Consider the following 13,710-nt stretch of genomic DNA (forward strand, 5'->3'; position numbering starts at 1 on the left):
TGTACATTTAAACTAATTAATTATTATTTTATAGAATAATAGAATTAAAATTTCTTTGATTAAAACCCTTTCTAACATGGAAGTATCCAAAGAGCATTTAAGGTACATAAGGCTTTATGAGTTCAAAAAAGGAAACTCTGCACCCAAAGCGACTCGAAACATACACTCAGTTTATGGGAAAGAATGCTTGAATGAAAGAACTTCCAGAAGATGGTTTGCAAAATTCACAAGTGGAGATTTCAGCTTTGCTGTTGGACAGGGGTAGTGACATTATTTTTATAAACGAAAAAACGTGGAAATATGTCTGTAAGCCGAAACAGATAGTTTTCTTGGGAGTACAAAATTACTGTACCATTCCTGTTCTGTTGGCACCAGGTTTCTCAAGATTAAACAAATTTTCATCTCATTGTCCCAATCTTTACGTTTCTTCTTGAAAATTTGCTCATATCTTCTGTAGAATGCTTCAAAGGTAACTCCTTTGTCAAGTTTGTATTTGAATTCAGTTTCTAAATTTGCAACATAGTCTGGTGAGAACACTTTTTTCTGGCTTTCCTGATGACTTCAGTAATTGCAGCATTTGTTTCTGTAATATTAATTGTTGTTGCTTCTGTTGCTGCTCTTGCAGCTGTATCTGCTGTTGTTGTTGCTGCTTTTGCAACTCAAGCAAACTGGCCAATAAATCTTCCATAATTTTACAATTTTTCATAAAGTTTAAACAACAAAAATTTTGTGAGTTTGTAAACTCCTCTATGAGTTTCTGTTAACTCCACATGAATTGGTTAATTCTCATTGAGTTTATCAATTTCTCATGAATTGTTTAAATCCTCTTCGAGTTTCTATTAACGTCATGTTTCTCTTAACCTTGTCACCACTGTTGTATCTGTCTTTGTTATATTCTGAAGTTGTTGATAGAATGTTCCTATCTGGCACTGTATGATCCCCAGTCATACAATGTTATTATCCCCAAAGAGTTGGATTGTTGTAACGTCCACTCAGTATCACAGTATAATTACTATATCAACACATACACGATTATCAACACAGTCTTCACATACTCTCTTGATACTGGATGATGTCACCTTACTTATAGTGACTGACTCATTCCACTCATTCCACTCATTACATGAGAGGGGCGTACCATTATTACTAATTCCCTACAACAATTATTACTAATTCCCTGTGTGTGTGTGTATCTTTGTCTATCTTTGTCTCCCATCACCAGTGTTTGATAACTAGTGTTGGTGTGTTTACATCCCCATAACTTAGCAGGTCAGCAAGGAGACTGATAGAATAAGTACTAGGCTTTAATGAAAAAAGGTACTGTGGTTGATTCGTTCAACTAAAATCCTTCAAGGTGGTGCCCCAGCATAGTCACAGTCTAATGACTGAAATGAGTAAAAGATAAAACGTATATATATATATATATTAAGCAGTATCAGTGCCAAGCAATGATTAGGCATAAGTGAACTTTAGGTTAGTTAAAATATGTTTTTGACATATTTCAACTTCCAAAGGCAAATTCACTTCAGTTACTGTTGGAAGAAAAAATTCTCAATATAAAATGGTATAAAAACACCATATCTGCTCAGTGCTGCCTCCATGTTGGATGCTGTGTTTCTTGCTCTTTAGCCATTATACGAGGATTGGTTAATTATGATTTTATTCAATATATTGCCCTCTCTGATTCACACACTTATTGCAGTGATCCTTCAGTTTTTCCAAGCCCTGTAAAAGAACTTGGAAGCTTGTGCCTCCAATCAGGTCTTTCATGATACCCTTAAAGCCAGGAACTTTTCAGCACCCTCGCTTATGTATGTATGTATGTATGTATGTATGTATATACATACATATAAATAGAGTGAGACAAACATACATACATTATATACATGTACACATACATGCACACAATAATAATAATAATGATTTCCAATTTTGGCATAAGGCCAGCAATTTGGGGTTTGGGGTAAGTCAATTAAATTGACCCCAGTGATCGACTGGTACTTATTTTATTGATCCCAAAAAGATGGAAAGCATAGTTAATCTCGATGGCATTTCAACTCGGAATGCCAAGGTGGATGAAATGTTGCTGAGAATTTTGCCCTGCATGAAAGATTCTGGTAGCTCACCACTTTAACATCACTTTTCATACTCACTCCCATTGTCATTGAAGTGTGCACATAGAATCTTTTTTCATTACTCTGTTAAATTAATCTTTGATGAAACTGAGGTTGATCTAGATACAGCTATCCTGTTTTAATTTCACTGACTTAGTTCACTTGTAACACAAATACATACTGGTTTCAGATTTTGGCACAAGGCCAGCAAATTTTGGGGGAGGGGGAAAATCAATTATATTGACCCTCAGTGTTCAGCTGGTACTTATTTTATTGACTCTGAAAGGATGAAAGGCAAAGTTGACCATGGCGGAAATTAGACTCAAAACATAAAGACACGGACAAAATGCCACTTAGCATTTTGCCAGCTCACTGCCTTGATACAGGTGTGTGTTAATGATACACTGAAATTTTCAGATAATTTACTTCTACCAACCTTGGCAACTTTGCCAAGACTTAGTTTTCCCACACACACTAACAAACTTCTGAGACTTGTACCCTTTACTGTCCTCTTTCTTCCATCCATACACTTAGTGACAGACTACTATTAAGGACTGGACAAGGGATTATCTATGCAAAGAGACAGTCATCCCCTACACAAACTTTTATGTCTCCTTCCAACACATCACAGTTGTGTAACTATGCAACCATTGAATATAATCCACAATAAATATAAACTATCTTTCAACAATCCATATTAATACATTCAGAAGTTATTAACTTGTTACATCTCATTTGATGTATTTTACCTGATAACCAAGTTTACAATAAAAGAATTGGATAATTAAATAATTAATGGATACATATATTTATGGAGATGTACTTGCATGGCAAGTGACTTGATCTGAGATATAATCGCAGCATGGAAGATGTTTGTAAGCCATTTAAGAACATACAAACACTGTTAGTTTCACTTCAACATTTAAATTTAATTTGTGTCAAAATATTTTCATTGCTTTGAAACTGTGATCTGCTCACTGACAAAACTTCGTGCACTATGAAGTTTTGTCAGTGAACAGGTTGTGGTTTCAAAGTGATGAAAATATTTTGACACAAATTAAATTTAGATGCTGAAGTGAATCTAACAGTTTTTTTTTTGTGTGTTCTTAAATGGCTTATAAACATATTCCATTCTGCAATTGTTTGTATATATATATATATATATATATATATATAAAACCAAGGGTACAAGATAGTACCAGCGTTGCTAAAAATAAGAGACAATAATACTCAAATAAGCCACAGTATCACTGATATCAGTGATACTGTGGCTTATTTGAGTATTTTTTTACTCTTATTTCTAGCAATGCTGGTACTATCTTTTCTCTTGATTACAAATTTATAAATTTACCTTTTTGGTTTTTATGTTTGCTAGCCACTTTATTAATCTTTGTTATTTATATATGTACATGTATATATATATAGGCATAGAGGTGGCTATGTAAATATATATATATATATATATATTGCATAGAGGTAAAAGCTTGCTTCCCAACCTCATGGTTCTTGGTTCAGTCCCATTGCATGGCACCTTAGGCAAGTGTCTTCTACTTTAGACTCAGGCTGACTAAAGCCTTGTGAGTGGATTTGGCTGACCGAAACTGAAAGAAACCTCGCGTGTGTGTGTGTCAATGTTTGTCCCCTAGAACCACTTGACAACCGAAGTTGGTGTGTTTATGTCTCCATAACCTAGAAGTTCGACATAATAAGTTGATACAATAACTACCAGGCTTTAAAAAATAGTACAGGGGTCAATTCATTTGATTAAACAACCTTCAGTCAAATGACTGAAACAATTAAAAGTTAAAAAAAGGTATGTATAATAAAAAAAAGACACCACCTTGGTTTTAACGCTGCTGAAAAGGAAGGAAGCTGCAAGAATTTTGATCCATGCAATCCAAAGCTTCCAGTTGAAGTAATTTTGAGATGCAAAGGAAGACCACTGCATGTTGGCAAAACTGTTTCTGTGTCAAGTAAAGAAAAGCTTCGTGTGACCTTGAAATGTTCAGGTGTGAGGAGATATTCGAGTAATTTTGAAGCTTTGTCAAAAGAGAAGTCATTTGAGTAGTGAATTTCGTTACCAAAAACACGAATGTAGAATGATACCAAGAATTTTTCTCTGTCAATCTATGGAGAAAAGTGAAAGTAAACAGCAATAGAAGAAAGCAACATATGTATGTGTATCTATAAAAATATATATATTTATTTTATGTATTAGAAAAGAAGAAAATGGTGAAATTGACATATAGACATTAATTTATTAGAACATAATACAATTCTGAAAAATATCAAACTCAGTTTCACCTAAAATTGTTTCCCTGCCCAATTACTTCAATTTCAGAAATTAAATTGATTAAATCAAATTTCCATATCAAACATCTTTAATTGGATATTTCTTCAGGAGAAAAATTTGACTGAAAGGAGCTACATTCTGATGTGTTGTTTGATCCTTGATAGTCTAAGATATGTGAGGTTTCATCAACCAATTTATTTAAAAAAAAAACATTACTTATACATATGTGAATGCAGATTTGTTAATGCATTTGTGGGCATTCATGTGTAATGTGATTAATAAAACAAATTAACAAAATATCCGTTAATTAGCTGTAATGATATTTCGATATGATTACTTTAAACTAGAAGCTAAAAACCTAATTTACATTATTACTTACAATCAATTGAAATGCAGCTAAAGCATTTAATCACTTAAGAAATTTATTATCAGCCACCCAGTTACAACCTAGAAATCACAGTTAACTAATAAATTATTATTATTATTAGAAAAAAACATAGTTATGTAAAAATAATATTTTCATTATATATTTGTGCGTGTGTGTTAATTGTTGAAAGCCACTAGACAATTACGAATCAAAACTGCTTACTAATTATCATAGCTGAATATTATGTCATCAATTTTTGTGCACGATATTAATTTTACATAATAGTGTGAACAGATACACACGAACTTAACTGAGGAAAGTACTAACATTAACAAATCAAAATTAATGAAATTAATAAAAATTAAGCTATTATTGAATTAATATGTAGTATCTTTAACTTAAGATTACCAATTATTTTTAAAACATATTAATCACAGGTTCCTAAGATATTTAAAATCCTTTTAACCTTTATATAATACAATTACCTGTAAATAAACTTTATTCCATATTTACCATTTATTTCATATTTTAATATTAATATGATACCTTCTAAGAATTACTTAATATGTATAGTTATAATTGTTATTATATTAATCCTGAGATACCACTTAAAATCTCTTCCTAAGATAAATAAAATATAAATACCTCCTAAATCAGTAACTTGGGCAGAAGCTGTGGAACCCATAGCAATATCAAAACTGTCATAACTATATTTCTTAATCCAATACTGGTTTTCAAACTCTATAACAATTCTTCTGGCAGCTAAAATGATGTTAATTTATTCCATATTCAGATTTGAGTTGTTTCTTATGAACAAAAGGGCCTTATTTAAAACTGCTTGGTTAATCAGACTAATAACTTTCAGTATCTATTTGTATAAATTTGTTTCTACTTTTATATTTAATGCTGTCAAACCAATTTATTACTTCATGGCTCCCATGCAGGTAGCACGTAAAAATACCTTTTGAGCGTGGTTGCTGCCAGAACCACCTGATTAGCCCTCATGCCAGTGGCACGTAAAAACACCCATATTGAGTTTGGTCTCCTTCAGTGCTTTCTTAAATCTATGGGCTAGTTCTCCATGGGCTGTGGCCTCTACAAACATCACTCCTTGATATTTGTCAGTTTTATACCATGTTCTCATTCACTCCAACGACCTCACAGGTTGTGTAGTGGGTAGTATGGATGTGATTTCACTCTAGCCATCTATAGACAGATTTTGCTGGGAAAAAATGCATTGAGATAATCTGTGAGAGTTCCACGAAGTCAGCATGAGGGAACTGGGCTTCCTCCTTAAACAAAGCTACAACAGTGACTATTTAGATGACCTCAGTAGATTTGGCTCTACCAGGTCACAGAGGGGAAGACCACCCACCATCACCTCAGCAGTGAAGACCATCCACCATCACCTCACCACAGAGTGCTGGAGTGACTGGAAGAAAATAGCATAATGATATTTCAATAAGTTCACTTCCTGCATTCATTTATAATCTTAAAAAATATATGTTTCTCAAGTAAATTAGCATGACACAGAGTATATAACAAGGTCAATCCTTTGAATTACAGGTAAAGTCCTTCCAATGAGTTTCCACACTGTTTCCAACTCCCTAATTTCACTGACAAGGTTTTGATCAACTAAAATCATAGTAAAAGACACTTACTCAACATGTCATGCATTAGGATCAAATATGGGATCTCAGGACTGTGAATTAAACTTCTAAACCACTTAACTATGCCTGCTTCTATTCTCTTAAAACACTTATTACATGACTGATGAACAAATGGAGCAGCCAATGTAGGATAGAGAGGACTCGTCAGCCTTGCTGGGGACAAGACAGTCTTTCTAGTTATTGTGCTGATAAAATGCACCAAATACACTCTGTAAAATAGTTAGTAAATGAATGGATATAAAATAGGAGCAGAGAGAACGATTTAGTCTTGCTGTGAAAAGACAAACCTTTATAGTGTTTGTGCCATAACAAAATGCCCCAAATTCCTTTTGTAAAGTGGTTGGCATCAAAAAGGGTATCAAGCCATAGAAACTGAACCTAAAATGGAACACATGTTAAGGATATGGTCCCTGTGTTGTCTAAGGGAGATGTAACTCCTGATGAGAACTGGTTTGGTCTGTAAAGACCAGTCCGACTCATGTTAGCATGGAAAAGCTGACTTACAATTATTGTGATGATAATGATAAATCCACTATATTGTATTTCAAATCAAGGTCCTACTCCTTAGCATTCAAACTGGCCATATCCAGTTCAAATATTCTACCTGTTTTATGTTCGAACCAGCCAGATTGTAGGATAGGTGTGAGAGCAGATGGCCTCTTACACCTATCCTACAATGCCATCCTGAAAATAAAACAATCACATCATTGAAATCTCAAAGCTATGAGATAATGCCTGATTAATTCAAAGCAATGTGAATGAATAAACATTACAATTGACAGGTTTAATCAATGCTTTTTCTTCAGAGCATCAACTCATTGGAGTTATTTGATAAGCCACATTTTTCTAATTGATGTTGACTTACATAAGTTGCCAGTGAATATTACTCATATCAATCTCATTAGTCTAGGACCACTAACAACAGGAGCTATGATTAGTTAAACAGTGAATTAGCAGAATCATGAAAGCATAGGATAAGATGCTTCATGGCATTTTCTGGCTCTCTCTATTTTGACTTCAAATACTGCTGATATCAATTGTTTTTCATCTATTTTAGGGAAGGTGGAGGTGGTAAAAAAGAAAAGATACCAATTTAGGGCAGTGGATTTGTGGAACTGTTCTTTTACCTTCTGTCTTTCAGTTGTTTCAGTCATTAGAAAAACTTTTAGTCAAATGAATCTAGACCAGTATTTACTTTTTTTTTTAAGTGTGGTACTTATTCTATTTTTGCTGAACTGCTCAGTTATGGGGACATAAACAAACCAACACCAGTTGTCAAGCAGAAGTGGAGGACAAACACAAACACACACATTCATATATATGACAGGCTTCTTTCAGTTTCTGTTTATCAAATTCACTCACAAGGTTTTGGTTGGCCCAAGGCTATAGTAGAAGACATTTGCCCAAAGTACCATGCATTGGGATTGAACCTGGAACTATGTGGTTGGAAAGTAAGCTTCTTACCATACAGCCATGTCTGCACCTTTTGTTAAAGTATTAAGCAAAATGCTTGCGATATTCGTCCTAGTTGTCTGTTGTGAGCTGAAATTCAACCAAGGCCAAAAACAACTTTCATATTTTGGGAGTTGATTAAAAATATCAATACAGGGAGATCAATAGGTGGAATTGTTAGAGTAACACATAATTTTGTGGCAAAGTTTCTATTGCTGGATGTCCTTACATAGTATACTGGAAGTAGTTTATTGTGGCACGAGCAAAGCTAAATAGCTCTCTCTACCATATTTTATCTCACTTCATTCACCAACCATAACCTATGAGATGTATTTTAGTGTGGCACCAGCACTAGAGAGGCTGTCATGTCTTCATCAAGAACAAACAGTCCTCTCTACAATGTTTCTGTCTATTCATCAACCACTTATAGAAAGTATGGGATGCATTTTATCATGGCTCAAGCACTAGAAAAGTGGCCTTGTCTCCAGAAGTCTGGTAAGTATCTCCATTATCTCCATTTATTTGTGAACAATATGGTCTTTTTTGTTTAGTCGTTTTGTTTTCCATTGAGGTTTTCATTGTTAAATTTAATTTCCCATTCATTTTAATCCCATTACCTGATCCTTAGGTGCATTCAACAGATTTCATTTCTTGCAAGCACACAGGCCAAATCATCAGCTTGAAAATAAATTTCTCCCCCAATCCTTGTTCCCCTCAGCTTCAGAGGCCCTGAAAAATAATTGGTTGTGGATCCCTATCTAATTTAGAGGCAAACATAAAAAATGGAATAATTGAAAGAAACAAGAAAAATATTATTTCTTACAGGTTTACTTTTCATGTTCTTCTGGTCTTCAGAAAGTTTGATTGTTTTGGTGGTTGATGTCAAGGGATCACTAAAAAATCCCATAGGACCAAAGAAATTCTCTAATATTTGGTCCACTGCTTGTGCACGTCCCCCAACCTCAAGGAAGTTAACAGCTCGACCAAAGAGGTGTACAGTGATGTTCAGATTGGTTGAACGAGGAATAAAGGACTTGGAAGAAAAGATAACATTACTGTCCAACTTGGCTCCAACGTCAAGGGTTGTAGAGTAGAGAAATTTCTCATAGTAGTGTGAGAATTTTCTACCATCGAGGTCAAATTCCTTCTTCAGCATGACGTCTTCAAGAATTGTACGAATTTCTTGTAAGTAAGGATCAGCGGTTTCAGCCAAGTTGTTCAGATGAGACCAAATATAGGATCCAACCTGGTTTGATTTCCCTTTCAGTAGTATATTGTGCACTGCCAATAAAAATTTGCGAGATGGGCACCTCATCAAGATGATGTAGGCTTGAATGCGAAGCTCAGAATCTTCAGTATCATCAAAGAATACTTCATTCAAACCGGGAATCTAGGCAAGAGGAAAAATATAAAAATATAAAAAATAAAAAAATAAACGAAAAGCAAAAATGAAATAAAGGAGACAAAAAAAATAACAGGGAAATAAGAACAAAATAGAGAAATGTTATAAAACATCACACACAGAAGTAATCTGGAAAGAAAGATTCAGCATTAAACTGATACTATATAACAATATACAGTAACATGTTGTACCATATGGCTCAGTGGTTAGAACATTGGGTTTACAATGGTGAAGTTGTGAGTTTGATTTTCAGACCAGCTGCATGTTGGGTCCTTGATCAAGACACTTTATTTCATTTTGCTCCAGTTCATTCAGCTGTATTGGTCTTCACTTTTCATCATCATCATCCTCATCATCGTCGTTTAACGTCCGCTTTCCATGCTAGCATGGGTTGGACGATTTGACTGAGGACTGGTGAAACCAGATGGCTACACCAGGCTCCAATCTGATTTGGCAGAGTTTCTACAGCTTTTCTCTTGGATAATATTGTGGCATGGAGAGGGGAGGCTGGTATGCATGGGTGACTGCTGGTCTTCCATGAACAAACTTGCCCAGACTTGTACCTTGGAGAGAACTTTCTAGGTGCAATCCCATGATCATTCATGACTGAGGGTCTTTACCCTTTATATAGCCTTATATGAGCACTCTAGTAGCATGTTTACCCATGCATGCCAACCTCCCCTCTAGAGGGGTGGTTTTCAATTGGAGTCCATGTAAAATTTTTGGAGGTCCACACAAGTAAAATATTAAATTGAGGACCCACAATAGTATCTTTCATAATCATCTGATTGTAAGCCGCCAGGGTGAGGATCTGCCTTAGAGAATTTTTTAGCTGAATAAATTAACCCCAATACATATTTTTTTTTAAGCCTCGTACTTATTCTATTGGTTTCTTTTGCTGAAGTGCTAAGTTACAGGGATGTAAACAACCAGTACCAGTTGTCAAGTAGTAGTGGGGGTCAAATACAGACACACACACACATGATGGGCTTCTTTCAGTTTCTATCTACCAAATCCACTCACAGGGCTATAATAGAAGCCCAAAGCTATAATAGAAGACACTTGCCCAAGGTGTTATGCAGTGGAACTGAACCCTGAATAATATGGTTAGTAAGCAAGCTTCTTACCACTTTGCTTTAGATGTATTTATTGCAACAAACAGCTAGATTTCTTTCTCAAACGTTTTACATATTTCAATGTACACAAGTTAATGTGTCCAAAGCAAAATGGGAATTTTGAAAGAAATGTCCGTAAAACTAGTTTTTAGACATTGAATGGTGATGGGGCTCCACCAGATTAAAACAAGTCAAAGGGGTCCATATGTCAAAATAGTTGAGAACCCTTGCTCTAGAGGATGTACAGTACTTCACATATTTGTTTCTATCAATAACTTGGGTGGACAAGCATTAAATTTAACAGTGAACCAACAACTGCAATGACAACAACAAAATACTGGTTTCAAACTTTGGCACAAGGCCAGCATTTCAGAGATGGGTGGAACTTGATTGCATCGACCCCAGGGCTCGACTGGTACTAATTTTATTGACCCCTAGAGGATGAAAGGCAAAGTCGACCATGGCAGAATTTGAACTCAGAAAGTGAAGAATAATGGCAGTAACAAAATAGCAGCAGCAGCAGTAATAGAAACAATTGTAATAACAACAACAACGATACTAAGGGAAATAGCAACAATAGCAACAACAAAGCCGTAACAGCTACAATAACAACAGACTTAATGTGTCACTTGGCTTAATGCCACTACAACCTGGCTCTAGGAGTTCATTGCACTGAAAGCATTTTTAACTGGCAATGGCAACAAGAAAACAACAAGAGCAATAACAAGAGCAATGGTTGTAATAACAACAACTACAAGAATAAACTTACTGTCGTCCCACAGCGTGTACGACGCATTGCTTCTAGGGCTGCCACTCGAATTTCAGATGGGTTCTCCCTCCTTGTGAAGCATCTTGCAACATGAGCCAAAATCTTTTGGAAGTACCCAAGGTTTCCAATCGCCCTCAATGCCATAAGTACATCTGTCGTCTTCTCTCCAGGGTGATAAGTGCAAGCAGTATCAGCGCCATCACCATTGCCAACAATCAAAGCTTCCTGTTGCTGTAGAAAGGTGTCAACTGTGGGGTCTTGCTGGCAAGCGTCACCTATAGTGCGACAGTAATTCCATATCAAAGAAGACAATGCTAGGGCCATGTTCTGTGGAACATCTTTCATGCGGAGTAGAGGCTGTTGTGTGGAAGGAGAAAATTGAGAGAGAATGAGTGAGAGAAACATTGAAAATATTCTTTGAAAACACGAGTGATTTTCATTTTTCATATATGGGTACATGACATCACAAAAAAAAAACCCTTAAATACAATGAGAAACGGAAACAGAAAACGAACTTTTTTTCAAACAACGAAAAAAAAACAGAGAGATGGGACATGCAACATAAAGAATATTTCCCTTCTTCAGTTGTCCCTGCACCATCTACTCCACATTTCGAAGGCAAGGACAATACGCGACTTCATTGGAACAGTCCTTCCCGCAAAGCAAATTAAATAAAATTTGGAATTTTTTGCAGAGGGTGAAAGTGTTAACAAGAACAGGATAGTGAGACAGTAAAAACAGACAATAAGGGTTGTTAGGCCAAGACAATAGAAAAATTATTAGTTTTTGAACGCTAGTAGACGTCAAGGAGAGAAGAGACAAGAGACAGAAAAATCACATCTTCTCTATAAGAAGCCAGAGGATAGAAAGAAAGAATCCCTTTCATCACGTGTCAGCGACGAGAAGGTCAAGGAGGAAGAGTGAGAGAGAGAGAGATGGAACGGTGAAAGGGAGAGAAGAATAGGGAAAGGATGGGAGAGAAAAACAGAAAGGATGAAGAACAAGAGAGGGAGAGAGATAGACATGTCGCATGTCTCGTCTCTGTTTTTTTTCGTTGTTTGCAAAAAAAGTTCGTTTTCTGTTTTCGTTTCTCATTGTGTTTAACGTTTTTTTTGTGATGTCCTGTACCCATATATGCATGTATGTATACATATAGATGTAAGTATGTACATATATGTATGGATATATGCATAGATTTATATATTATTTATGTTATTATATGATCGAACGCCAAGCATCTTTCTCCAAGTAAGTTTTACATATATATATGTGAGGAGAGTGAGTGAGTGAGTGCATTCTCAATCCACGATATGTGGTTAGATTTTTCAAGCAGGTGTGCATGCAGTGTGAAATGCCTTGAAAGTGGTGCAGAGGAGAAATGTGTCTGGTGCTATCATCATGTTGCAAGTGACAGGCAACTCTCTCTATTTATTCCATGACCAACTGGGGTCTAACAGAGACAAGTTGTGTCTGTAACAAGAGTGCAGAGAGCATGACACATTTGACATGCATCAAGTCATGCAAAGGAGCTGAGTGGGCACAGACAGGAGAAAATAAAGCAGTGTGTATAATATGCGTGTGTATAACTGGGTGCAGGCATGCATGTGTGAATGTTGTGTGGTGCAACAAAAGGAACGAACAGTGCAAAATAGGTAAATAAAAGGAGTACAAACTTGACTGGAAATATCCTTTGTTAATGCAGGATTTGTCTTGCAACATTTCGATAGCCATCTGCCCAAGAACTAATTGAATGAAACTATGGAAGCCCGCATGCACATGCAACATTTTCAACAGTCACACACTTTTCGTCTCAAGTTCTGAAGACTAATCCTGCCTTTTCTGGCACTCTTTCACATCTTCTGCATATATAGACTTATATAGACTCTCAACAACTCTTTTTCTTTGCATGCACCTCTTCTTATTTTTCAGCAATAGACTTTTAACAAAGGATGCCTATTTCCAGTCAAGTGTGTACTCCTTTTGTTCACCCATTTTGCTGCACCACACAATGTTCATACATACATGCCTGTATGCCTGTACCCAGTTATACACACACACCACAATATTAAGCTTCAACTGTTTTGTTTTCTCCTGTCTGTGCCTGTTCAGCTCCTTTGCTCGATTTGATGCATGTTACTTAGTGGTTAGGGCGTTCAAATCACAAAGGTATGGTTGTGAGTTCGATTCCTGGTGGCACATTGTGTCCTTGAGCAAGACACTTGTTGCTTCAGGCCATTCAGCTGGCAAAAATGTGTTATACCTGTATTTCAAACAGCCAACCTTGTCACATTATGTGTCACACTGAATCTCTGAGAACTGTGTTAAAGGTGTGCATTTGTGAAGTGCTCAGCCACTTGTACATTAATTTCATAAGCAGGCTGTTCCATTAATCAGATCACCTGGAAGATTTGTTGTAACTGATGCAGTGCCAGTTATATATATATGTATATATATATATATATATATATATATATATATATATTGACTACTTGATAAATTCTTATAAAGAATTTATCCTATATTATATT

General features: G+C 35.7%; 1 protein-coding gene across 4 annotated transcripts in view; it reads right to left on the reverse strand.

The window, feature by feature from the left end:
• Positions 1 to 13,710, reverse strand: part of LOC106873345 (uncharacterized) — a 253,626-nt gene that overhangs the window by 124,139 nt on the left and 115,777 nt on the right. For all 4 annotated transcript variants that reach the window (XM_052977316.1, XM_014920673.2, XM_052977317.1 and 1 more), the window contains 3 exons: positions 11,183 to 11,539; positions 8,720 to 9,286; positions 3,955 to 4,241 (listed from right to left, as the gene is read on the reverse strand). In XM_052977316.1, the coding sequence (XP_052833276.1) occupies positions 3,955 to 4,241; positions 8,720 to 9,286; positions 11,183 to 11,539 (1,211 nt within the window). The remainder of the gene's footprint in view (positions 1 to 3,954; positions 4,242 to 8,719; positions 9,287 to 11,182; positions 11,540 to 13,710) is intronic.

This window comes from Octopus bimaculoides, chromosome 28 (assembly GCF_001194135.2).
Source record: "Octopus bimaculoides isolate UCB-OBI-ISO-001 chromosome 28, ASM119413v2, whole genome shotgun sequence".
NCBI classification, from domain to species: Eukaryota; Metazoa; Mollusca; class Cephalopoda; order Octopoda; family Octopodidae; genus Octopus; species Octopus bimaculoides.